Source organism: Atheta coriaria, unplaced genomic scaffold (genome assembly GCF_025399875.1).
Source record: "Atheta coriaria isolate IRGN ID8LTWV9N9 unplaced genomic scaffold, Caltech_Dcor_3.1 hic_scaffold_8_pilon, whole genome shotgun sequence".
Classification (NCBI taxonomy): domain Eukaryota; kingdom Metazoa; phylum Arthropoda; class Insecta; order Coleoptera; family Staphylinidae; genus Dalotia; species Dalotia coriaria.
In genome coordinates, this window is record NW_027045450.1 from 7,093,548 (window position 1) to 7,121,466 (window position 27,919).

A 27,919-nucleotide genomic window follows, 5' to 3' on the forward strand; every position below is an offset into this window, starting at 1 on the left:
AAAACACCCTGTATATTGTGATATCCTGCGTAAATTTGAGTTTTTTTGAGTTTTTGATTTTTTTTCTTGTTAAAATTTTATTTTTATTCGGAAAGTTTTTAAATTTTAACATTTTTATTCCAAAAATTTGCTTTTTGTTAATTAATTAATTAAATAAATCGTTTACCTGGTAATAATTCGACCTCTTACTAGTGGCGTTCAGTAGTGAACTTAGTGCCTTACTTTTGCACATTTGTAAGTCATTTAATCCGTTAATCTTGACAGATGAAGGCTTTGTGGTCGTCGGCAATTTAACACCGCACGTCTCCGCTCGGCAAGACGTTTGTTTCCGCCGATGGAGGCGGCGTCGGCGGCGGCGTGGTCCATCAATCAGTCAGTCATAAATGCGACCGTCGAACTTTTGTTATTTATTACGTTAGAGTGTTAAGTTTGTACGCGCGCCCGCCCCTCCGTCACCGCCACGGTGAAATCGTCCCGTTCGAAGGGCGGCGACTCGCATTTCAAAAGCCGGCGCGCGGACTCCATAATCCGGCAAGCAAGCAAGCAAGCAAGCAAGCACCTAATGTCTGGAGCAGACCGGGCGCAAAGTTCTGGTCGCCTCCGCCACCGCCGCTGCCGCCTCACGCCACACTTCATTCAGACGCGTTTCGTTCGAACGAGTGGAAAACGAAAGAACCGTAATAGAAAATAGAAATTGCTCTCGGTTTCCACGGGCGCCGAAAATTCGGAATCGTTATACATCCGCAGCATGCAAGCACGCGACCATCTCCAGCCACCCCCCAGCCTCCACCCGGCGAGGAGCGAATTGAAATAGAAATAGAAAATAGGAATAGAGCATGGAATGGAATACAAGAAAAGCGTAATTGGTCTGGGTGAGCGGGCGCGCGCGCGTGCCGCCTTCGCGATGCGCCACTCACACACCAGCGCCATCTCTGTACCAATAGTCGAGAAGAATACGCAGGCATGTGTATGTGTGCGCCGCACGCACGGTTGCTGCGCCAGTTCTAACCCAGATGGGACAATAGCTGTAAAATTGAAACTTAATGAGGTGTGAACGGTGGAAATTGATATTTAAAAGAGGCCAGCGAGCAGGAAGCGGGCGGGAGTTGAAGATAATCGCAGAGCCGGAAAAGCGTCGCGACGATCTGATTTGCAAAACAAAACGAAACCGAATCGAAACAAAACGCCGCCACCAAGCTATACGATGCTATAATGAGCGCCACCCGTCCGGAAGTGCGACAACATGCAAAACCACCCTTGTTAACCACCTTCGATCGTTCGGCGAACCAGCACCACCACGTTCCGTTGTTATTCAAATCAATGACTCGATAAATTATAATGCTGATGTATTCGCTTTTGATTTGCAAAGTTTTTGATCCCTGCAATGCTGCACAATATTTTGCAAGGACAAACAAAGCAGGGTTGTATTAAATTTTAAATTTTTAACCAAAAAAATTTTCTTAGAAAAAAACCGACACCAGTTGTTTTTATAAAGCGTTTTGCATTTGCGTGTTCTAAGATGTTTTGCACCCTCTTTTTTTCAAGCATCGCGTACTATATATTTGTCGAAGCATTACAAGAAGATAAGTGGGAAGTGAATGTCTCTTTGTAAAAGTACGGGGAGAGGAAATGTGCAACAAGGAGATTTTTGCGTCGATGGAAAATTATTAAAGGGGTGCGTTTTTTTTTCGTCTGCGTAGGCGTTGTTTTTGGCCGAAAGTGCGATATCGCTTGCGTCGCGGGTGAGAAACGAAACGTGCATTGTTTCCAGCGTGTTTTTAGGGGTAACTTTAGGGAGATGGCGGAAAACGAGCAAAAAAGAACAATTTGCATGCATCTCCACAAAGTATGGGCAATAGCTGTGTGTTTACCATTGCTAGCACCCTCACTGAAACTCAAATGAATGCTCTCTAAACAAAACAGAGGTGTAATTTAAAATAAACATTATTTAAAATGTTTAAAAATACCTAAAATCCATTAAAATTTAAAGAATTTTAAAAAAAAAAATAGTTTTACGCAAGTTTTATAAGGTTTTTTATTGAGTACGGTCCTGTATTGCTCTTGTGCACGACCAACAATAACTTTACGTCGGTTTGTGAATTTGCACACACATATTGATTGTTGTTGTTCGTCAAACTATGCTCAGAATGTCGATGAACGCATTTATTAGACGCAAACGGTTTCTCAATGCCTTAAGGAATCCCCCACCTCCTTGCTTAACACATATACAGTCAATACTAGTCCGGAAAGCTTAAACCTCTCAAATTATGACGAAGAATTTTCAACTTACAACAAAACAAACAAAGCAAACAAAACGTCATTTTCTTCATTTACATGCAAAGTTATTATCTTCTTACATAATTCCCTTCAAAGTTCCAAAAATAACATCAACATTAGATTATGAATTAATTAAGTTGCAAATTGCATAATTTTGTCCTTTGAGGTTATGTTTGCATAACCAAAAACAAGACATAACCTTTCTATGATTCAATGATTCGTTATTTGAGCTGCATGTGCCCGGTAAAATAGACGTGGACAATTTCATCAGTTTGGTACTTTTCGGAGCATTGTAGTTGCCCTCTGGCCAGTCATTCTATCCCAGCTAAATTAAATGTAAAAGAGAGATGGATAGAAGGGCGGCTGCGATGGTAGACGACCCCCAGTTGAAATTTAATTTTGAATCGCATTATTTCACAAGACAATAAATCGATCCCCGCCGGTTTTGTTTGCATATATTTTCGGCGCTATGCAAACAAGATAAAAGACCAATACAAAATAAAAAAATATCAACAAATATATATAAGTAGCTTTTGTCCGCGACTTCGGCCTGGTAGTGCTTAATAAAAGCGTAATTTGTTTTTACTTTTTTGTTCTAGACATAGTATGTGTCTATTCTATCAATAAGATTCGCAATTTTATTTTGAAGAAATTAATTATATAAAGAATTGCTAATAATGCACTTCAGCGCGCCATCTAGGATCCAACTATATAACTATAACTATAATAAAATTTCAATGCTAACTTTTATTCTATAGAAAAAGGCTGTCTTTAAGGTTTTCCCGGCATTTATTCTAATTTTTCTGGCCGTTAAAACCATCTTTGGACTTTAACGAACATTTAAAAAAAGAATTGGCCAAATTGGTCAAAGCATTGTTGAGTTATGCGCTTTCCAACATATTATATGTAGTAATATTTCCATATTTTGCAATTCATTTTTATATTATAGATGTAATGTAATGGTTTTTGTTACATAGCAATAAAATAATATAAAATTGTTTTCGGTAGAGTTGATTATTACCTAATTACTCACTTTCATCTCGAAGCGAACATCATTCAACAGGTAAGTGTGGCGCGACACGACTCCTGCCTTCGCTCTTCCTGATCCTTTTGCTTGTACTTTGTGTGCGTTCCAGGTCGTTCTGCCTGGTGCTGCAAGCCATCATAAAGCAAGCAGCAGCGGGACGCGGCAGACGTCGAACTTCTAACTCGATTTCATATACGAGTATATATACATCCTGCTGCGATGGCGGCAGACACAACTCCCAAACATAGATTTATGGCCCGCCATCCGGATATTACGAATATTACGGATAACTGTTTTATATGTGCGCCTAGAGACACCTGCAAATGTCTGCTTCTATTAGGCCCACGTCGCTGAGGTGCTGGTTTACATATTAAGAACGAATAAATAACTCTTCATTAGGAAAAATGAAAAGTTTTTCTGCCATTGCTCAATTCCCCAGCGCCTACGCATACTCATATGAAAGGAGAGATTTTTTGTTTATGTTTCCCTTGGTCACGACATGTTTAGAAATATATACAGAATGTGTTTTTTGAAAAATAAAATCATTCTAATTAAAGAAGTGGAAATAGTTGTGTTGGAGGAATAAATGAACTTTGCAGGCTATGATTAGCACGTCCTTGAGTTTCACTGGAGTCCTTTTTGGCGTAGTTATCCTTTATCCTTTGTTTAATTAGTGAGCGCTGAACAAATGCAGCAAGCAAGCTTCAATTTGCATTTGAGTGCGGTGCGCTAATCAAAACTAAGTTTTGAAATTTATTTTCTAATTAAAAAGAAGCGATCAATATTGATTATTATAAAAACAAAAATTTAATCAATTTTATCATCATCGGTGTGCTGAAAGGTCCAAAAAATAAAAATTTAGAGGCATTTTCTTCAAAACAGTATTTATTTATTTTTTTATTTCCTGGATCACTTTATTTCTCAACATGTTTTCCCTTTCGTCATTTTGATAACAATAAAATAACTTTTCCGTCACTAAACGTTGAAATCATACTTGAAACAATGAATATTTTTATACATATTTACCCAGCGTTCATTTCTGAATGGTTTACACATGATTATGCATGAATATGATTCTTTATTTATCATTTGCCGTCTCCGCAAAGTCTTAAACGGTATTCCGAATTAAATTTATTTCATTGTATACAAAACTGAACGACATTACACGATGGCTTTCCCTTCACTAATTTATATATAATATATATGTATATAGCAACAAAGACTAAGACATTGATCATGCTATGGAACTTTTTTTCATTTTTCGGTTGGCTAGAGACGGTCCATATACACGATGATATGATACAGACACTCAGCGTTTTGTAAAAGGTTAGCGAAGCACGAGTTTCATTTGACTCTTACATTTTTTTGGCACATTTGTATCGCTCACACACTCATTATCCTTTTTGACTGTTTGTTATTAGTTTCTGCTCGTTTTCACACACGTTTTATCCTCGCTGAATGTTGAACAATATGATTTACAAATTTAGATTTCGCACGAACGTAAGAAGTGTCCACAGCTGCAGGAGCGGTAAAGAGGTGGAAAACGCGCACTTTTCGTGAAGCAAGAGGGATGAAGAGGCGGTAGAGGTGGCACGCACCTCCGTCCGTACCGAGTTCTCGGAACCCGCCGGTTCGGTGAGAGGTCCTTGGAAGCCGTTGTTGTAGTGACCCACATCCTGATTGGAATCTTCAAAAGAGTCTTCTTCCATCAGAGTTTGTTCGTCGGAATCTACACGTTCTTGAATTTCCATTTCTATTTGTACCAAGTAGAAAAAAAACACACAAAAATGTCTAGAATATTAATATTATTATTAAACAATAGAAATTTACCATACAGACGAATATTTCCTTCTGCATCACCAATGGAATTCTTTGAGATACATTTATATCCCCCGAGATCCATTTTGTGAAATTTCCGCACAATCAACTTCATCTGCACACTATACACTGAATTAGTTGTCTCGGTCATTTGATACTTATCATTCGAGATGATCATTTCACCTGTGAATATAAAAAATAACTAATTTTGTTGCGTTTTGTTTTTATTTTTTAATTTTTTGTTTCCCGGGACATTGATGTTTGCAATGATTGCCGACCACTCCTGTTCCATGTTGGATTTCCGAGTACATTAACCAAACAGAGAACAGGTAGATACCTAGCACGAGCGGAGGGTAGAGGTGTACGTTACGCGCCGGTGAGTTCGATACCGATACCCCAGTTGCTGCATGGGGGGCAGTTCGTGAAAGCAAAGCGTGAGGCACATTACGAATTCCGGCGCGCGAATGGTCCGCGCGGCGGGCGTGATGCACGTGATTCACTTTACGTCCCATCGCGGTGGCGGCGGCGGCAACCGAAGAACACGAGTATCTATTTCCGAAAGGATTCCACTTCGTCGGGATATAATTGCGCGCAAAACTAAAAGCCATTAACATTAACATTAACGCTGCCAACGCTCGACTACACTCCCGCACGCATCTACAAAATATCACCGAGTTACCAGTTAAAATTCCATTATATACAAGTTAAAAAAAGATTTCGAAAAATATTATAAACATTGGATAATGTGAAGAATAAAACGTTGAAATCACTGATTCACGCCACGCGTTAACTTCCCACCGACTTTTAATAAGTTCACGAGCAGCCAAAAGTTCTCTTTCGATTTTCCTTGTGGGCTCGTAGCCGCCAGTTCCGGAGTGGATTACACCTCGGTGTTTTGTACTCGACGCGCGTGCGATCAGATACGAGCGCCGGGGCTCTATCTTATTGCTTTGTCGCGGACACAACAAGGCGCGAGGACACAATAATCCGCGCCCGGGACACAAAGAAATCGAGACATATCGATATCGACTCACCGCTCTCGCGGGTCCAATAGTTGATGGCTTTGGGGGATGCTTCCACATGACACTGCAGGGTGACATCCGTACTGATCGGTGCGCCCACAAGTTGATTTGGTACTTGTATCAATGGATGAACTGCAAATAAATAAAAGAAATAAATGCGATTTTATTTTTTTATTTGAATAAAAACTAAACTCGACGCTAAATTCAACATTCGAGTAGTCTTAACCGTAAACAATTTGATGGAGAACGAAACTTTTATCGGCGCGTTTTCCTCTCTCGGCGGAAAACTACCATCCGTGCGAAACTACCCGGCGCGCCGGAGCTAAGTAAACTAAATAATACGTGTAGTCATGCAGTCTCGGCCAAGCGCGCTCGCCGAACGTTACACCCGTTGAAGAATAGCAGTAAGTGCGGGTTTCCGGAACCGCCACCCCTTTCTGGCCCACCCAATCTCATTCCCGATACACTTGCTTCGCACGTCGGCGGCGAGGGCGGCGATAAGTGCGAGGTTAACACCGCTGCTTACGTACTTCTATTAAAGCATATCTCTTATCAGTTGACCATGGCTTGCTACAATAACATTTGTAAAAGGCACGAAAAAAAATCGATTATAAGAAAATCGGGCAAAAATTACATCTCAAAAGTGGTGTGAGATGATTGACTGCTTGTATTCATCGCTCTCGTTTTGTCTGCCGCCCCCTTGCTCGATGGTGCGTGGGTGTAAGAGTGCGCTGCGTTTATAAAGCAAATTGAAATTGTTTTAAAAGTTATTTCGGCATTTAAAATATGCGTTCGCTTCATTCGGGCCACGCTCGATCGCGCAACTTATCGCCAACTTCCACCCCCTTGAGCCACCACTCCCCCTCATTCAATATCCTTCAGAGAATCTTCACCATGTTCCCATCATACTATTTTCTTTCGGGCACTTTACATGCGACGACGAGATGAAGTTCATTTCTCCAACGCGCGCCTCGCAATGTAGCACAGCGCGCTATTATCTCAGCTTCTCGTCGGGTCCATTGAGACTAATTACATAATCGAAGTCGATTAGACTCCAGACACCTTCGGGTCGACTTTGCTTGCACATTCCTGGCCCACGGCCTTTGCTATCATCGGCACCCGTTTCTCGGATTAACCTTTTCGATAGTCGAACAGATCTAACATTTGCGTGCGGGCAACATCTATAAATTTTCGACTTTACACCGCGCACCCTGATCGACCTTCAATCTGAAGGTGGAAGGGGTTGCGGGCGGATATCCAGGCATTCCAGGCTAATTTCCTGCGCACGGACCCCTGCCGGGCCGAGTGTGTCGACACGCACGCTGTGTGAATTGGAGGGATGCACCACTTGATACCACGACCCTTTAGAGATACCCCTTGTGAAGGTGACACTTGCGGTCGTAGGCAAATCGAAAATCAAGTTGCCAATAATTGATTATCCTGCATGTCACTGGATTAATTTGAATTAGTTTTAGTTCTTTTGAATTTTTACACAAAAATAAAATAATAAATATTATGTACGACTTGACCGCCCGTATATAAAGTACCACTTTTTGGGTCCAAAAACCATACAAAAACCGGCGCTTTATAAGTAAAATAGAAAAAATGTATTAAATTATTTTTTTTAATATTTACATTTATTTTATTCATTCAACGCGCGTAAATTGTTAAACATTATTTGGTATCTCGTGTTTTGTGCATGCGAAACAATACCAGCCGCCTCCGAATACATTCGAGTGTCAAATTGGAAATGATATACACACGTGTGCAGCACAATGAGTTGGCTTGAAAAAAATACCAACGGCAGACAATTGTTTTAAAAAGCGCGCGCGCCATGAATATGCATGCGCGTCCACCGCCGCCCCCACAATGGCCGCGCGCACGCCAGAGGTAATGGACGCGCACTAAGTAGACAATGCGCGTCTGATTATAAACAACGGTAAACAGCAACACAACGCAATGTAACATGCCAGCGGTGGTGGCGGTGCGACTTCAATCATTTTGCCGACGTGCGTTCGCGCCGCCACCACTCATGGCATCGCTTTGTGCGGCGCACGCTCGGTCAGTTTCGCGAGTGCAGCGTAATTTATGTATTACATTATAGAAATGTATACGAGGCGTGAGCGTGAGCGCGAGCGCTAATAAACTTTCTGCAATATTTAACATTTATTAATGGATTTCATGAGCGTGCCGCGGCCGCAAAGGGACGCACTCGAATTTGCATCAAAAGGTGTATTAAACTCCACCACTCCGCAATGCGAACTAACGTTTCGATGTAAACTTTTAAATGCTTACAAACGAAACTTTCCCACTACATGTATCATACTGCTATATACGAGTATCTATATTTTAATTCAAAAAATCCGCAGTGAACTACTTTGCAAGGGTTTTACTCACAGTGTACATGCAGCATCATCCTTTTGCTCACTGCAGGTGGGACGTTGTTTGTTGCCAAGCACAAATAGGCCCCCATTTCACTCCTGGTGACTTTGGTCAGTGCCAGAATCTCGGTTTCTACCTCCTGTGTCCTCTCCACACGACCATTCGCTAATCTTGAAGCTATTGCTCCACCATCTTCTCGTCTCCATGTGATTTTTGGTTTTGGGTGTCCTCGAGCCCTGCAGATCAACTTTGCTGACCCACCTTCAGGAACCATCATGTCTCCTGATGTTTCTTCATAGATGATATCAGGTGGAACTACTACTTCTAAAGTAGCAGTCTGAAAAAACATTAAAAACGTTTTTTTTATTTTTAATTTAAAATTTTAAAGGAGATGATTATTGATTGATTCTAACCTGCATCTTCATTGGATCAGTATTAACCTGACACATGTACTGCCCGCGATCCTCCCGCCTGACCCCTCGAATGGTCAGCGTCCACGTATTGTAGTCATTGTGTTTAACTGACAGTCGTGCGTTGTTTGTGATGACATGATCATGAATCGCGAGGATAGCCTTGGTGTCCGCCTTGATCCATGCCACCTGTGGTGATACCCCAACACACATCAAATTAACATCCGTCAGGCGCCACTTTCGGCCGGCATGTTGTAAGATCAAGTGAAATGTGAGTTTATAAAATTAAGTGCAAATTGTGCTCTCACTACGGTGCTCAGTGTGCTCAAGTGCAAAATTTACTTTATATATAGATAACACATGCGTATTTTTTTTTAAATGCAAAAATGAAATTATTATCGCATCCCACAAATGGATGCAAATATTTGCAAATAATTGCAAATATCTTTCGGGTATATCCGGGCAAGTGCTGTGGCTGAGCGCAGAAAGTTGTAACGGAATGCATATTTTCAACTGCATCTCGACCGACCCGGTTTAAGTGCTTTCTCTGCGTTAGGGGGGCGGCAAGGCGGGGCGGCCCGTGGAACCGTGTCGTCGAAGGTGAATAACGCCATCTCGTTTGCATATGAAAGCGCGGCGTGTACGTGGCGTGACTTTCCTGCTTCTCGACCATCAGGACCGAGAACCTAACCTAAAAATACTTATAGCGATATTTCTATAATTTTTTTTGCTAAAAAACAACCAAAACTATTCATGAATTATATGGTTTTTCTACTTCTTCGCTCGCTCTCAATCATTGTCGTTTGTAATGCCCTCGTTTAGTCACTTGCTACTTAATATACTATTACTAAAAAAACAACCGAAACTATTCATGAATAATCCTAGTTTAGTTTTTAGTTTAGAAACAAGATTAAATGTCTAAACATTTCAATACCTTAAGTTTCATGTAGGCACTCATGAAAATTACACAACAATGACCTGTAAATCCCATAATGGCCCGCTAAAGACGTACTACGGTGACTTAGCCGCCCCCATTTAATTCTGCATCATACCCAGGCTTTCGTCGCTCGTTGGCTCTCGCATTCGAAAGAGCAACAGAAGGATTACACCGAATTTGACGACGCACAATGGGCCCGTCGCGCCTTTCACTCGACACACGCACGGATGTCATTGCCGCCGCCGCGTACCGCCGCCAACTCGCTCTGATCTGATTTAATCCGCTTCATTGTGTCCGACGACGAACATAACCGATAGCCGCACATTAACGGGATTGTTTCGAGTGCTGCCTCAGCTGACCGCTGCTTTTGTTTTCGTGCGCGTGTGCGAGAGGGCTCGCAAAGCTCGTAATTCGTCTACGGTAATAAATGTCCACAAAGTCGTGGCAAATCACACCTTTAACTCCGTCTGGCTTTTTCAATAAACCTCACGAAATAATCGCCTTTTGATCAAAATCTAATAATGAAATATTCGCATAGAAAAATTAAAACACGTCTGAGACAAAAGACTATATATTGTGTGATGCATTGTGTGATCCTTTGAAGGATTTATTTTAAAAATCTTTGCGCAAAGCGCGCAACCTTTTGATCGTGAGCCGTGCACAAGAATACCTGACGTAACGCGCTCGAAAGATACGGATACTGATATGAGTTAACAGTATAGGTATTACATAGCGTAGTCCAACAGGACTCTCTCTGGAAAGTAGGCTAACAATATTGCTTTCCCGCCTATATATCTCTAAATACGTGCATTTTTATTAAAATTCTTTTAAAATTTATTTTTCCTTCAATTTTTGCTGTTTTAATCTTGACATCACAATTTTGATAACATTTTGTAACTCTTTTACTTATACTGATGTTTTGCGAGTGCATTTGACACGATTTTATAAGAAATTTCAGTGTAATATAAAATGACAAATTAAATTCCACAATAAAAATTTGTTACTACGTGTAATAACGCCGGTTTTATACGATTGGGTCTCATAATCAGCAAATAAATTCACATTCGCATCGATTAACATTAACTCTAGATAGTTAACTATTTATACATTCCCATTGCGTTATCGACCTACATCCCATTCCCAGTCGCAGTCGCCAAGCGAGTTAGTGAATAATGATATTTAGCCGATTTCATAACCGATACGAAATACATTTATGCCCATTTATTTGTCATGAATATTTTATGTTCATTTGCAGGCTCGCTTCCGAAACAATGAAACCCAAAACGGTAACATGACAGATTATTGTCGAAATAAATTTCTATAGAAAATTGAATATATTTGCTGTAGTAGCGAGAAGAACAAAATCTATTTGGGGTTGCAGTGCTGATGGTGCAAAAGTGCATTCGTCATTCCTCCAGGTGCGAAAGAAGTCTCTCGGTCTTACGGTGCAGTTGTGGTTGTGGTGCAAGGTGCACAGTCTTAGTAAAGTAAATTGATACACACCCTGGCCGTGGCGAGTTCCCCACTCACCCTGTATCCACCTAAGTTGTTCACCACGCACGTGAAGGTGGCGTCGCGGCCCTGCGCCACGGTCATGTCCTGCAGTGGATGCAGGAAGTCCGGCTCGAAACCGGACGCCACGGCTGGAACACACAGAAACGCAAACAATACACATGGTCAAATATTAGCGCTGCTTGCACGTACGTTCATTTCCTATACACGTGCACCAAAACAAAACATAATAACATTTTGTATTCGTATGGGTAATCAAAGCTAAGGTAGAATATATTGTGCTTACATGCATTTTGACGTGGCAGCAGTATTCAAGGACGTCGTAAATTTTAACCTCTACCCTCATAATAAATATTGAGTGTAATCCTTGGAGTGTGTTTGCGTTTGTTAAGCGAAGTGACTCAAAGCGGTTTGTCTGGCGTGTTTACTTACACTTTAGGTAATAGAAAAATGGCACACCGTAGGGCATGTGTTGTCACAAGGAGGATGTGGTGGGATGTAACCAGGACATCGGCAAGATGTTGGAGTGCCCGCCGTGAACCGAGTGGCCAATTTTCGGTCCGAGCCGGTAACGCAATTACCTGATGGCTTGAAAGCAACAACACACTCGTCCTTTTTGCTGGGTCCGTGCGGCGTTTTGCGCCACTTTCCAACGCGTCGCATTTACACGATATTATGATATGAAGATGGGAATGTGTGTGTGTGTTTTGGTGTTGTTTTTTTATTTGTTAGGTGATGATGTCCATTTATCCTTTTAGTACGTTTCATTTTCCATATGCGGCAATTTCCCGATTTTCCGGCACATAAAAAAGGAATAAACCGTTTTATTCCTGCGTGTCCGCGGGACAAAAGGATGAGGTGGGAATGGACATAATTGAATATCGAACTGCCAACCGAACAAATAGATTTATCATACGTGAGTTTCAATCAAGATTAAAACAACATCGTTTAGAATTACACTACAAATACAGTGCAACATAAACAAACCGAATCACAATTTTAAAGTATCCTTAATGTAAAATTTCACTATGAATACTAAGTTGAGGTTTATATTAGAAACTAGTTTTGCCCGCGACTTTGTCCCGGTAGTATTTAATAAAAATGTAATTAGTGTTTACTCTCTTGTTCTCGACATAGTATATCTCCATTCTATCAATAAGATTCGCAATTTTTTTAAAGAAATTAATTATATAAGTATTGTTAATAATGTACTTCAGCGCGCCATCTCGGATTCAACTATTTAACTATAACTATGATTGAATCTCATTGCCAACTTTTATCCTATAGGAACAAGCTGTCTTTGGGGTTTTCCCGGCAAATATTCGAATTTTTCTTGCCGTAAAAACCATCCTTGGACTTTAATAAACATTTAAAAAAAGAATTGGCCCAATTGGTCTAAGCGTTGTTGAGTTATACGCTTACCAACAGATTTTGCAATTTATTTTGATATTATAGACAGATATATCTCGAATATTCCGTTTTGTAATGGTCAAACGAATTCTTTAAATTTTCCAAGTCCCAAACTCTGAGTTATTGCCTTGGACTAACTAATAATATGTTTTTTATAACCATAAAGTAAATTTATCAAATTAATCTTAATTTTGAGATACGAGTTAAAATATGAGAGTTTAAAAAATGAAAAAGGTGTGCATATTATAAAGAAACCTTTTCACCCACGTAAGATATTAAGAAACCCTAACTCTGCAATTATTGATAAAACAAAAGACGGAGTGTTTTAAACGTAACCTATTAGAATCTGACCACAAAAACATATTTTGATTGATATTTTACATTAAATTAAAATTAAACATTAAAACAAAACATACATGCAGATGCATAAATATTTTTCTAGAGTAGTTCTTAGCCCACACAAAAGACAACCCTTCTCCCATTCTCAGCTAAAATCTGCTTAAGAATGAAAGTGACAAGACGGCAAGTGAGCTTACCGTCAAACCAAAACAAAATTACTTTTCCTGCTTTAGCATGACGTAAAACGCCGCACCGCAGCTTACTAGACGATTTGATCTGCGGAAAACTTTTAAGTTGCCTCCGCCACAATATGCGCAACGCAGGACAAGGCGACATAAGCGCCGCGACAAATTATAATATTGATGGCGGATGGCAAAGCGGAAAACGCGCGAGGCGAGTGCGTACGGGCGGAAATAATCCCGTCACCTGTAACCTCTCTGGCAGCAGCAGCAATGGCAGCAGCAGCAACAAAAGGAAGGAGTAGGCCCGACAAACGTGCACGTCGTGTTTTCTCATCTTGGCGAACGGGTACGCGAGGACAGGACACTAAACACGAACACGCGAGCGGTGCAGTGTGCAGAGATGCGTAATGATCTGTCACGTGCAAACTCTCAGTGCCGAAATGGAATGGCTGGCGCCGTGGAATACGAAAGCAGAAGAGCGCAATCGGGGCCGATTAAACGCTCGTTTTTGAAATACCTTGCGCCATCATTGTACGAGTATATTGTACATAAGTGTATGTGTATAATATATAGATAGTTGTGGCTGTTTATGTTTCGCCTGCGTTTGACAAACCTGCGGATGATGCGACCGGGGGCAGGCGGTTTACCGCATGATGCTTTGCGGTTCGGAGGAAATCCCGATTTGCTGCATTCGCTGTCAAAACCTGCACGAGGTTTAATCATTCAGATCGCGTTCGTTTATCAATCCGATCAAATCAATGGCAATTTTAATAAAAATGTGTGCGCGATTCAATTTCTGGGAAGACCAATATGATATCCTTGGTGAGAGGGGCAGCTGGTTGCCCAGGAGTGTGATAAACGCACATACGACGCACGCCGGGTAGTTTGGCGCTTCGGCTTTATTGCCGACGTGACTCGCGCGGCGCTTTTTCAATTTTGTCCCGCTCGCGTCCGGAATGATTGGCGCTCGGGGTGCGATTGTCCGATCGCCATTCGATGACGTATCGACTCGCCGCTTGCGCTTCACGAAAACTCTTCTTGTTCACGAACAACTTTTGCAAACGAGGAGGGTCAACTCGTTTCTTGTGACACAAGACACGAGTTTATGATTCACAATTTTCGTCCACGCGTCCAAAATTCCCAACTGGGAGCAGAGAAAACCTACAGATTCGCTAAGGTGGATTATCTGCCTAGCGAGTGCAAAAGTGTGAAAATCGTTCGTAATCTACTGGGAAATGCTCGTGCCATATAGCAATCAAACCGGATACTAAATTACAACTGACGTTATCGCTTTACTCGCGCACGCGTCGCGCAAAAAATAAAAAAACGAAGACACAAGACACGCTGTGCTGCTGTGCGGGTGTTGTGTGCGGTGGAGAGATGTAGAAAACGCGTCCGACACCCAAGTGGATTATAACGCACGCCAATTCCGGGATTCCGGGCTTCCGGGCCGGACGGCTCGAGTTATTGCCGATATTTCCACGCGGATATTCCTGACCGATCCCATGTCATATCTCATTCGTCTGTCAACTTTCTTCAACCGCATCCATAGTCACATTTTCAACTTAAAGCAGACAAAAAATTATTTGGATATATAAATAAATAGGAAAAAATGTCTTCCAGTGCAGAGTGTAAATACTAATGGTAATTAAAGCGACGTACGGCAACATTGCATTTTGGTGGAAGCGCCGGGACGGAAAGCAATTCCGCTAAAACCCGAGGGTGCAGCCGCCGGCGCCCGCAAGGCGACAATGTGTGAACGCGCGCGCCGGCCACACGTTCCCGTAATTCCTGCGCGCCAGGATCAGCGTCATTGCACGAGGAGACGCCCTTCCCGCAGCGTTTTTCTAAACAATACGCGAAGACAACCAGAGTACATTACAAAAATGCACAAATTCATCTCGTGTCCTACACCATACCGCATAGAGTGAGATAAATATAAAGGTCTTATCTAGGTGCAGAAATGTTTTAAAAAGTGTTTCCGGTCTTGCGGAAACGTTTTGTTCCATGGCGAGGTAAGCGCCGGTGACAGGAGTATGCAAATCGGGGAATGCGCTTGTCATCTTGCCCCCCAAACAACCAGAGAAGTGGAATGGGATAGGGAGGAGGAAATGATACACTTATTATTATTGCTGACTTGTCGTCCTTCCTACAAATGTCTGCCGGTGACAGCTTCGAGGAAATATCCCGGTGTGAACTTGACTTTCGGGCGGACCACGATGATTTGTAGAAAATTGTAGGTTAGAGCGTGGAAATCATTTTAAACACAGTGTCGCCTCGTTTCCGGCTTATTGCAGGCTATAAAATTACTGCCGTCGACAATATAGGTGCACAATGGTGAAGGCGGGGTTCATGGTCGGGCCATTTCGGTGGGATATGTTTCGCGGGAGCGCGTTTGCAAAACCGCAGCGCTGGTATAAACGCGACCGAAACGGAATTTAATTATTGCGTAAATGTGTAATGCATTTATGCAGAGTCGCGCCTCCCATGTAGAAAGGTCCCAGCGGGCAGTATACCACCAGTGTTACCCGCAAAGCCAACATCACCGTCGTTGCCTTCTCCCAAAAAGGAAGAAAATGGTTCACACATGAAATTTCACATTGTAACAGATAAAATAAAGTTTTTCTTAAATTTTGAGATTTTAGTTCTTTTGCGTTGTAAACGCGTGAAATTTCGCTATTGTTGGTAAGTAAAAAGAGGAACGTGGTTAAAATACCCACTGGAAACGCAGAAATAAAGCGAGCGTGGGGAGTAAAGGAGCAAGGACGATCATAACCGCCCTGATAGCCAATCTAAGCGGCGTTAATAAACTAAACAGGCCAGAAAGCGGCGCGCGGAGAGCACAACGGCGTTTTGCGCGCGCTTCGAATTTTCGTGCATTCCGGACACGTACGAGAATTGTGATTCCGAGGTGGTTAGTTAATTATTCAGCCGGGAGGCGGGGGCCTCTGAGGCGGGCTGCATACCCGCTGAGCGCGGTGGTGAAAGCGGGCGCCAAGAGAGGAAATTAAAACAAATAATTTACGCGACTTGTATAGCTAATTGTCGGACTGCTTTATGCCCTACTACACAGCCTGTATGTGTATAAATATGGGTGTGGTGCATTCATCAACCGGAATAAATAAAATAATAAATCAACAAACAAACAATTTATTGAGATTAATTCGCACTCACCTAACACTTGTAGAATTAATGTAAAAATAAAAACTGCCATCATGTGTCGTCGTAGGCCCATGATGCTTGTAGTGAAGAGTAGTAGTGTGTTGTCAATCCGTTTCCAAAGGGTCAAGTCTTCCTCCACCTTCGAGCGCAGCCATCGGGATGTGAGTCGTATCCACTTTTTGCCTTATCGCTGAATGCCGAGGTGGAACCCACGAAACCTCAAACGGAATACACAAAATCAGAAATATATACTCACTACCCACGCATCCTCCGCCTCCGCGCAGAGGTGGAGAAAGTAAAGAGCTTTTCACTTTACACAAGTATTAGCATTAGCATCTGGGTGCGTTCTGACCCCGCATGAAAGCACCAACCGCCGCCGCCGTCGAGATATGCGCGCTTTTAAAATATGTATGTATAATAAATCAAAATGCATTCGAACACATGCCAAAGAGGCGCAGGACTTCCAGTGAAAGCATCCCCTGATGCCGAATGCAAATGCGGGAATCTACGATAGTGAAAGCCGACTTCTGTACACAAAGCGCACGATATCATATCACTCAGCACCTTCGCCAAACTCCATGTGACTGCTGTGTGGCATCACAATATAAACCAGATTTAATGAATTTCGCAAGCATATCAAAACAGAAGTGATAAGAATTCCACTCTGGATGATGTTAAACGTCACTCGTAAAATATCGTTCTTTACGACAACGCCATGCCTTCTTTAAATATGTCTACACCCAAAGGGATATCCGGATCCAAGCGGCCGGAAGTTCAACACACAGGAGCTATCGGTTTACTTATTGATGCAGGACCATCGCAAGGCCGCAAACGTCCATCAGCCAAACGCGATTACATTATGCAAAAGCATGCTTGCAGTGCTCATATCAGAAGAATCCAGACGCGGAAGGGTTGTATCTGTTTCGTTAGATTCAACCGAAAACTCGCACTAAATCGCATAACTCTTGGCAGATATTTGCGTGGACCGGCAATAGAAAAGTGACTTTTGAAGATGCTGGGGCGTAGAAAGCATGCGAGAAGAGGTGTCAGCTGATAAAGAAGCGGCGGCTGTCACTCAAGCGCCGCTCACGGCTCACAACGCCGTTAACAATACTTTCTCAATTTCCTGCCGCTACCGCTGCAGCGCACCAGCTAAATAGCGATACAGCGGCGAGTGTATGAGCAACGTGGCGGGGGCGGCGTGACATTCCATCACGATGTCACGCCGTGTCGTTCTGCTTCAACTCCATCTCCATGAAAACCAGGGGAGGGTAAAGAAACGAAAAGTAAATTAACGTCTTTTTAAATAACTCCCTCCATTCGAATATGCATCGCATCGCAAACATGTTTTTAAAAGGAAGAGAGTGTAAATCAATTTCGAATGAGTTTTAAAATGTTGTTTCGTAATGGATAGTTTTGCTTTTCGATGTTTTTTTTTGTGGGTCTTGACTACTTTTCTTGGCTTTTTATTAAATTTTCTTCCAATTCTTGGCGTTAACACACAGCTTCGTGTTTCTGTTTTATTTTTTTTTTCTCAACGCGGTTGTGGAAATTGATGATTCGAAGCAGTCCTGCCTCCCGACGTTATTTGAGCAGGACTGTAATCATGAAGTGTTTAACACGAAGCGGAAACGCTCGAGGCCCGATACTGCCATTCACGCTTGTGCTTCTTTCCGCGGGACGCGTCCCGACTCTCCAAGCAGCCTGGCCGCGATGAGAAAAGGGATAATACTTGCGCGGTGTGTGGGTGTACGCTTCGATGACTGTTACATCATCTACACACGGCTCATGCTAGTTACCGGTCACGTGAGGCCGTGTGCATGCCAGGATGTGCAAGGATAACCGCCGCCGCCGCCCGCCCCAGCAATCCATCAATCAGAGGCGAAACGGAGGCAACGGTTATTAAAGTCCGTGCCTGGATTGTGCCAGCCCCGCCGCCGGCACATCACGCTGTCAGCGCCGCCGTCCACTTATTTATTGCTTGCGTATTACATCACGAGCCGCCCACCCGGTCCTTCTGGACAGTCATTGTCCCATCAAGTCACAACACATCCTTCCTGTCGCCACATCAAGTATCAAATATTTAATACCTCTAATAGACAATTTATTACCATGTTTTATGCTTGACTTAGTAGAAATTTTTCTTTTTGAGTGGGTATTTCTACTTCTGGGGGCAGGAGAACGAAGCGTTTATTAATTACACTGATGTTGGTTGTGCACGGCGCTCAGTCAAATCCGCTCGGGCTTCAAACGAATATCAAGCCGATTGATGTCCGTTTTCGGCATTTCGGCGTTCGGGACTTGGCCACGGGCGCCGCTCCACCGCGCCGCCCTTCTTTCGAGGCCTATCGCTTCAACGCTTTGTCGGCGGCGCTGCGCTCGCCTAGATTAGCAAACATTTAACCACATGTATCCGCACGAATTAGGCTACTGCCACGCGTACATCTCTAATGGCTAGCTAAACAATTGCACTGCAAAGCTTTCCACAGATTTATCTTTTATACAAAGTACTAAAATACACTGAGTAAAGTTAAGTAAACACTTACTGTACGCTATACCCTCACAATATCGCCAAAACGATATTTTTACAAAACCATTGCAAGTCAATGCAAGTATTTGTCAAGCCTGATGTGGATAGTTGCATTGACTTGCAATGGTTTTGTAAAAATATCGTTTTGGCGATATTGTGAGGGTATAGCGTACAGTAAGTGTTTACTTAACTTTACTCAGCTTATACTCACCCTCTCGTACTACCTACCATTGTATTTCACTAAAATACATTTAAATTAATTTCAAACAAAAAATTTACATTAAAATATTTATTTTTTATTTTTTGAAGGTTATATTAGTTATATTTAATTATTTTTATGATATTTCTGTTTCACCCTGTATAATATATGCGCGCGCATGCATGCTTCATACTTATTGCGATTGCGAATTGCCAAACATGCGAATCTATTAAGCATACATATGTACTCATATCGGGTGCGCAACCCGGGTGGCGGCTGGAGGCGGCACACTGGTGTACGCACGGGGAGCGCAGAACGGCAATGCTATTACCGGCCCGTTTGCGTTGCGGGCCAGTAAGCGCATCGGCCGCGCATCCCGCCACTGTTACCGGTGCTCCGTACTGCTTTCTATCTCGCCACCGCTGCCGCCGCTGCTACCACCGCCTCGGCACTGAATTCGCACACGAGCACATTCGATATATGCGCATACATTACACCCCCCAAATAGATATTACGCTTTTATGCAAAGAGGAGGTATTATTATAACAGAGGAGCCGCGCGCAAAGGACTTGCAAAAGAGTGCAATTCATTAATCACCATACGCATGCGCGCTGTATATCTAAATATACATTTTCGGGGTGTTGCCGGATGAAAAAACACAAAACAAGTTGTAAAATTCCACTGCAGACAAACGCGCGTGCTTTGAAAGGAGTAAAAATACATAAAAAACTAAGAGGCAAAAGATACCTACACATCCGGTGTGAGATAACCAGGATGAAAAATATTAGATTACGTCCAGTTGCCGGTTTACCGGCTGCGCCTGCGAAAATGAAGAGTCGTAAACTCAGCGCCCGTTGATGGTCCTGCGCGTCCTGCGATGCAATGTCAGCACGGCGCACACGTGCCACTCCTATTTATCGCATTTACACACCCGATTCATCCGTACATCGACAGGTCAACATCACACCTGATCAAAATATACAAAGTGTTCAAAACATTAAAAATCAAAATAACAAAAAAAATTCTCTTTGTGATTAAATTTATCGTTAAAAGTTTTAAAATTTCAATATGTTTCAGGATGTTCCATAATGGCGGCTGAACGGGGAGTCAATTAAAATTTCTGGAGTTTAAGTGAGATTACGCGTTATAGAAACAGGAAGCACTCCGGAACCGCCGTACTGTGCGGGGTGTGAGCGGGTGTCGGTGACGGTGTCGGTTGTGAGCGGCGGCGGCGGTGGCCTGAGCAACAATAACGAATCCGACGAACGAAAACTCCACCGCTGCTACTGTTGGAACTGTGGAATTCCAATTAGGAATTTGTCACTTACTTCTTAAGAGCGGTGTGCGTCAAGAGCCGCCAACCATCAACACAATATCATTTCCTACACGAACCTTAAATGCCTAAATCCTTCACCAAAAAAAATTTTACAATTTTTATTTAAAACTAAAAAATTTTCTGTTTGTTAATGTTTTGTTAAAGAATAATTAGCGAGTTTGCGTGATGGAGAAGAATTCCATCACCTGAGACGCTATGAGCGCCCACCCGTTGTGATTTCATTAAAGCATCGCGTGATTAATAAAAGATGTGTCCGATGTATACGCGCCGCCGGCCAGACTGATTTGCCATCCAGATTTCCTATTTTATTTCGGTATTATTTGAGCTGCCCGGCGCCTCCACGTTATCTTTTGTGCGCATCGGCGCTTAATGCGCGCGAGGCGTTCGTTTAATTATTTTCTTTCTTCGTTGCGCGAAAAGCATGACAGTTTCAAATAGCCTCATTGCAGTTTTAATTCGTTGCGATCTTGCAGTGTTTCAGGTGGAACAAAAATTTATGTTTTAGTTAAATTAAAACAATTGTCACTCTTTTCTGTAACAAAATTTTTATATCAATCAGATAAAAAATAAATTTTTTTCTTTACACTTTATGTTGATATATTCTCATAAAACACTTTTTTGTCATGTTATGTCGCGCTATCAATTTCCCCGTTCGCTGTATGCTGAACTTAATTTAAATTTGAAAGAAATTTTAATCGAATTTTTGCTCTTCGCGGTCCCGAGCGCACGTTTAGCCCACGGTAGCGGCGAAACATGTCTAAACAATTTAATAGCAGACATTCTCGTTCGTTCAGCCGCGGGCGGGAAGAAAACGGTTCCGGAACGAGAGGTACTGCTGCAAGTACAAATATACTAGAGTGAAATATGTTTAGTGTGTGCATATTTGTGCTGAACGCACAATCGTTGTCGTCTGCGTTGCGATTTTCCTTATTTCCTTATCCTGTATCATTTAACCTTTACCTTTATCCTTTTTGTTTGGAGCTTTGCATGTGAGTATATGCTCAAATAAAGTCGTGCACGTCAACGTAATGCTTCCTAGAGAGTTGTATATTCTGTTTTACGAAAAGCACCTTGGCAAGAAAAGGACATTCAGTCGGAATGCAATATTCCGACTCCCACATTCAGGAATGCAACCATCGCGTAAATCCCATAACCATTAAGACACTAAGACACATATTAACTCAACACTTTTTCATGTTTAAGGTAATAAATTCATCAGATTGTAATTTTATCCACTTTACTTTATGGTATAAGAAGGAAATATTTTTCAAAGTGCACTTAATGAACTGTTTGACATTTCGGTCGAAATTAACATTAAAACGAGATTAAAACGGTCAAAATGCACACGCCCCCGGAGTGGGTGCAAAAGGGGTGAAAGTTGCTCGCAGGCAAATGGGACGAAAAGCTCTGGCAGTCGATTAACGTCAGACGGGGGAGCGCACGCGGAAGAGAAATAGAGCCTAAATTGCTGGGTGTGTTGCATTGCATACCCCGCACACATATCTTAAACTCACTTCTCTTTCGGACACTTGGCGCTTCGCGCAATCTTCCCCCGCGATGAGACGTTCACACTCCATTTACTTCATTACTTCCTGCCTCTTTTGGTGGCAGCGCCGGGGTATGTCGGATTCATTACATTCATTTTATTGTTTTTGTAATTTAAAATTTTGAAAATTTTATTTTATTTTTAAATATATGCGCCTTCTTAGTGATTGGTTAGCTTACATTAATTCCCATCCGCGCTGCGCTTTTCTTCGACTGACATTTATAAGTCACGCGCATTGTTGGCGAAAGTAACCCGGGACGAGCCGTGCGCTTAGTAGTTAACTTAGATGCTCATCAAGCGCCCCTGCTCGTAGTTACTCTCAAGGGAGAATTAGTTAGTCCTTTTGTTCCATAGGCTTTTCTATTCCCCTCCTCTCTACTATTGTCGCAATCAGCATAAAATTGTGTACAGAATGTGAAATTTAAATAAAACAAAAAATAAAATTCCTTCAAATCAATTTGTTTGTTTATGTGTTATCATGCACCACCTGTGGTCCTAGCGGATGTGTCACATATGTTTGCTTCTTTCTAAACGTTTTATTAGCATATATCGGCGTGCAATGCGCTAGAAATGATGCGCTCCTTGCGTGAATCATGTCCTATAACCGGAAAGCGCCAATTTACCCCTCGGAAGGTTGCGTCCGGCACGCGCGCGAAAAACGAGCGGCAATTTTCATTTTAATAAAAACGCTTTATGCGACGCGAGTCCGCAATGACTGCGCGGATAAATCAGGCGTGAGTTTAATTAAACCGTTTAGGTTATGACCTCGCAGGTACCGCCGGAAGCGCATGAAATCAAAACCATCTTGTTGCGAATATAAAACTTAAACGCCCGAGAGCCCGCAAATTTGTAAGTGGCTGAAGAAGAAAGGCCTAAAAATTGGTGAGTTAATCCTTGCCGCCATAGTATAGTACATATCTGCGGTCGGGAAGCTTGAGATACAGTCGGTTTCCGGCTTAACGAAACGCTTTATAAGACTGATATATCACTTCAATCCGCGATCCACGCGCCCACCAGCGTAATCCTGCCAAGCCGGCCCCGCATTGCGTGTGCGCCTCTGCGACGGCCTAATTCTATCACTTAAAAAACACAAAAAATACGGCAAAAAGCAACAAAACGTTTACAGCAAACATGTCATGTTCTTACTAGCTTCCAGCCTGTAAGTAAGAATGGCAGTAAGGACATCTTCAGACAAAAATAAGAAGAAAAAAAGAATAAAATAGGAATGTCTCAGGGAATCTTTCAATTCCGATAGATTTTGGATTTTTAGACCAATAACTCAAGTCTTTCGCAGAGAGGGAACGAAATAATGCATGCTCGCGCAATTCCAACTTTCATAATAAATCTGCGACAGTTGCAAACGGATTACACCCCTAGCGAGGACCGGAAATAGACAAAACGATAGTGGGCCACTAATAGTAAATCTTCCGATTGATTCTACAAGACATTTATCCGCATACTAAACACATTTTTATCGTATTTTCAAAATTTTCACTTTTTTTTGTTTAAAATTTTTTTAAATTCCTCACGTACCCTCCACATTCCCGCCCCGCTGAAATTCTTGTAGCGAGCGGGGAAATGGCGCTCGTTTGGCGCTCGTATCCTTTATTAATACTGCGCGACGACTTCCTAAATCAGTCTGATTACGGATCGCACCCGCTCCCGGAACGATATCTCGGCTCGTTTAGCCACCCCCGAGCGCGCGCGCCGAGCGGCAGGTCCGTTACTTTTACAACCCGGCTCGCCGTCGCCTAGTCGTCGAGCGAGACAATGTAATTAAATGGCATCCATTCGTAATTTCGCCGACGCCGGCGTGCGGGGAATGCCGAACATGGAGAAGGTGTGACTGGAGTCGCTGGGGCACGTTAATAAAAACAGGACGCGGCTGTGTCTGTCGATACGTGCGCCGCCGCCTGGTCCCGCGAAGAATAATTAGCGGCCGATATTTACATGCGCCGTTCGTACATTCAAGAAGGACCCTATAAGATAGTCAGATCATGCATCATGAAAGTCGTCTTTTTCCCCTCGGATAGCCGCCTAGCGTCGACATGCAAATCTAATTGACCTTCGCCGTTTATAAACGACCTCCCATCATCCACCATCTCTTCCATCCATTCTTAGTAGAATAGAAAGAGTAAGGGGTTTGTACAAGGACCAGAACCAGAGGAGATGATTGCTGTCAGTGGCAATAACGCCGGCGGTCGTTGACTCTGGGTTCTCATCGGAAGAGAAAAAACACTCTTCATTAACACGCGCGGGACGTCGCGGTCGCGACGGCAGTTGTCAGCGGCAGCGGCGCGCCGCCGTCAATGCGGTCAATCATTCTGTCATTAAGCCGCACAAGCCGATCGACCATAAATCCGCGCTCGTATGCCACTCGGTCGAAAAGTGCACTTGTGCAGTGTTGGGTGCAAAGCGCAAAACACACGATCGTTGGCGAATTGGTATGGTCATTAGAGAATTATGGAGTACACGATTACCCATTCCAAAAACTGACTCGACTGGACCGAGTAAACTCAACTAAAGTGGACGGTTTGGAAGGCTATGGAAAGCTGTTAGCAAACAGCACCGATTCATCCAACCGGATAAATACTCCTAAACCGGATATCGTCAACCAATAGATAGAAAAGCATTCGGATACTGTCCGATGCCGACGCCATTCAAACTGTTTTCCGGATAATTTGTGATTAAACCCGAATTTAGTTAATTTTTAAGGAAATTTACACAAAAATTAAAATTTGTATTGTAGATTTGAAACCTTTAGATTGTTACAGCCTGGGTAAAGAGCGGAAAGCCCTGATGAATGTCCGGAATTAATATCATCGGTGATTAATGAAACGGCTGCTTTCCTCTCTCGATTGTTCGCGCGCCGCGTCGCCGAGTCGAGTTTACACAATAATACATCACGATATATGCGCAATTGCTCCGTCCTGAAACAACGCACCATTCGTACCCTCTTGAAATCACAACGCTAACCCAAAAATAATACAATAAGCCGTGTCAAAATCGCACACGTGTGGAATGTCCTTGCTCAAATATATAATTTCATTTCATTTGTTGAAATTCCACTCAAAGGTCAAACCGGAAGTATAAATTATTTCAAAGTGTCCAAATTAATGGCTGCATCTTGATATAATAACATAATTTCGTTCGAGGAAGAAATAAGCGTGTTTTGTGCATCTGGTGCGCATGGTTCGGTTTGTTTTTAAAGAAAAGTCCGGAAAAATTCGCTGGCGGTGTCCAGATGTCGGACGCAATGGAATATCACTTAGGAAAACCGCGTGCTACTCGTGCGGCAGTTTATAACAGCCACAGCTGATTCTAACCGAGTACCGAGCGAGTTTCAAGAAACAACTACAGTTTAACTTGAATAACAACAAGACTTGTGTACGGATACAAACACTTTGGAAAATGTTAACAAACTAGTTGATTATTCAAAGTGATAGAAATAGTATAATAAATATCAATTGGATAAATAATTACCCCGTGACTAAAGTACTTTAATCACGATTTTGGCCGTTTATGTTTAAAATATTACTTTTTGTGTCTAAAAACCGTGGAAATTAGCGTTTTACTAGTGAATATTGAAAAAGTATATTATTAAACGCGTAATCATGAAATAAAATTAAATTACATTGAATTTTGCATCAAAGTGAAGATTTAGCGTTTTTGGAAGCCAAATACCCATGGCTTGAGATGAACGGCATGCGCCGACAGGTGATGGATAGCCGTCCGTTTCAATATCGACAGTTAAGTAAGATTGCCGTCAGATTGCATGCAAATTGCGCCAGGCGAGCCGCATGTGTTTATCCACTCTACGGCCGGAAGGCGAAGACGGACGCCGGACGGGAAATTAATGTCCGACAAGCGGGGCCATCGGCGCACACAACCCGATGAGATATTCCGTATTGCAATTGGGCAATAAAACTAAATCGAAAAAGTATAAATCAATAACATAAATCGCCACCCACACCGAATTTAAAATTTAAATATATACAACACAAAATATATAATAAAATAAGATGATAATATGATATTATGTGTAGTGTCGCGTAACGGGCCGCTTGACGCGCACGCGAGTGCAAAAGTCCCGCGCAGTGTTAAGCGTCGCGACGCTCCGCGATGCGGTGGCATGCCGAAACTTCGCAACTAATGGCTTTTAATAAAAGCCATCCGTGACTATAAAAATGTTGATTTACGCCCGCCGGCGGCGCGCGCTCGCCGACTAAACCGTTGCAACGATTGTCGATTGCAAATTTTTTCGCTTAAAGTCGTGTAATTACGCATATTTCATGATTACACTAACATAATTTAAACACGTCAAAAAATTTCCAACAAAATTGATTGCCAAATCTTTTTTTGTAAAATAAAAAAATAAATCGTAAAATCTCGCTAAAAACATAAAAAAAAAACACACAGGTAGAGGAACAAAGTTTGCTGCTTAGTCCATCGTGTTTTACTATCACGATGTTTTACTGTGCACGTCGTACATCCCTTGGCAGGAGTATTTACTAAACTGGCGCACACTTGTGCCACGGCACGTCGCACCGTATCGTATCGTATGCGAAAGCACCGCTTTTCCGAAGGAAAGAAAAAACTTGCAACGTGCGGGTTTCGTATTCCTACGCCGTAGCTGTTGATGGCATTGCCTTCCAACACGGAGGGTCCGAAAGCGCTTTTCCGGCCCAGCATTGTGTATTTATATTTATGCCGAACGGTATGAACACGTCGATTGCGGTGGGTCATCATCGACACGCTACTTTATCAGCGCGCCCAAGGTGCGAACACCGTGAGCGTAAGTCTCGCTTATCACGTCAACACAAATCAACGATTATGATAACCATGTCGACGGTGCACGAGCGTGTCGCGTTTTGTCCTAAGGGCGTTAGACAATGAAATAAACCAAACGCGACTGTTTTTTATCGCCGTTTATAAAATAAATTTAATTGTGATAAAATCTAAAGTAAAATTTTTGAGGTTTTGAGTTGTTTTGTGATGCAGGGTAAAGAAAATATTTTTTTTTTGTTTTTTGGTACTTTTACACATCAACCCGAAAATATTTCCGACGCACGCAGGATGGTTCGTTTTTGTGGCTCACCTGACATCGAAATAATTAACATCATGTTTGCTTTCCATGGAAACAATCAACGGTAATGTGTATTTAATAAATTGGACAGGTCTCGGCCCTTCAGGAGTGTTTTTTCTGCGTGTGCGTACAACTCCTGCCAAGGAATGTAAATTATAAACGATTATAAATAATAGAATAGCAGCAATTTTAATTCTGAATGCTTTGTGCGTTAATTAAAAATGTCTTACAAAATACAAAATACATTTTTAACCAGTTAAAAACTAAACTTAAAAAATATATAGTTATTTACTTTGTTCGTTTATAAGTAAAAGTAAAAGATAATGTAGGTGTTGTCGACGCACGGTTTTAAAGTGGAAAAGTTAGTGAAAAGTTTTCCGAGCGCAGAGCGCTTGCAAACATTAACAGTTGTTGCTTGTTACAATTATCGTATAATTGTGTTCGGTATAGTTTCGTGTTAGTTTCAGTAGCTGGATTGTGAGCATACGCATACCTTCCGTCCCGCGTTGAGATACAGCGGAGGCGCCGGGCGCACGTATCGCACTGACAGTCCCAACTCGGCACACGGCGCACAGTTTCACTCGTCGCGAGGAGACGCGCACCAGCACTGAAAGCGCGCGCGACGCTCGACGCTCCGGAACGGGACTCGAGACTACCGAGACCCGAAGTGAGTGGAGGCGCCGGGCACGATGCGCCCGTACCACGCCTCCGCTCTCACCCGCGCGCACTACCACCACACCGCAC

The 27,919-nt window shown here is 42.5% G+C and overlaps 1 protein-coding gene across 2 annotated transcripts; it reads right to left on the reverse strand.

Annotated features, from left to right (window-relative positions):
* Positions 1 to 4,171: 4,171 nt before the first annotated feature.
* LOC135797244 (lachesin-like) lies at positions 4,172 to 27,832 on the reverse strand. Of its 2 annotated transcripts, none has more exons than XM_065309488.1 (8): positions 27,669 to 27,832; positions 16,491 to 16,696; positions 11,404 to 11,516; positions 8,940 to 9,125; positions 8,542 to 8,863; positions 6,157 to 6,276; positions 5,135 to 5,305; positions 4,172 to 5,057 (listed from the first exon to the last, which is right to left on the reverse strand). In XM_065309488.1, the coding sequence occupies exons 2-8, from the start codon at positions 16,549 to 16,551 to the stop codon at positions 4,780 to 4,782; spliced, it is 1,251 nt and encodes a 416-aa protein (XP_065165560.1). In that variant the 5' UTR covers positions 16,552 to 16,696; positions 27,669 to 27,832; the 3' UTR covers positions 4,172 to 4,779. The 2 variants fall into 2 exon arrangements, with proteins under 2 accessions (XP_065165560.1, XP_065165559.1); XM_065309487.1 differs by having other exon boundaries at positions 11,377 to 11,516.
* Positions 27,833 to 27,919: the final 87 nt, after the last annotated feature.

Excerpts from the sequence above, each read along its gene's own strand:
- LOC135797244 (XM_065309487.1), bottom strand. The coding sequence starts at position 16,551 with ATGGGCCTACGACGACACATGATGGCAGTTTTTATTTTTACATTAATT. Across the intron at positions 6,277-8,541 it reads GATGATGCTGCATGTACACT|TTCATCCATTGATACAAGTA; the intron begins GTGAGTAAAACC and ends ATTTATTTGCAG. Across the intron at positions 5,306-6,156 it reads CTATTGGACCCGCGAGAGCG|GTGAAATGATCATCTCGAAT; the intron begins GTGAGTCGATAT and ends TTATATTCACAG.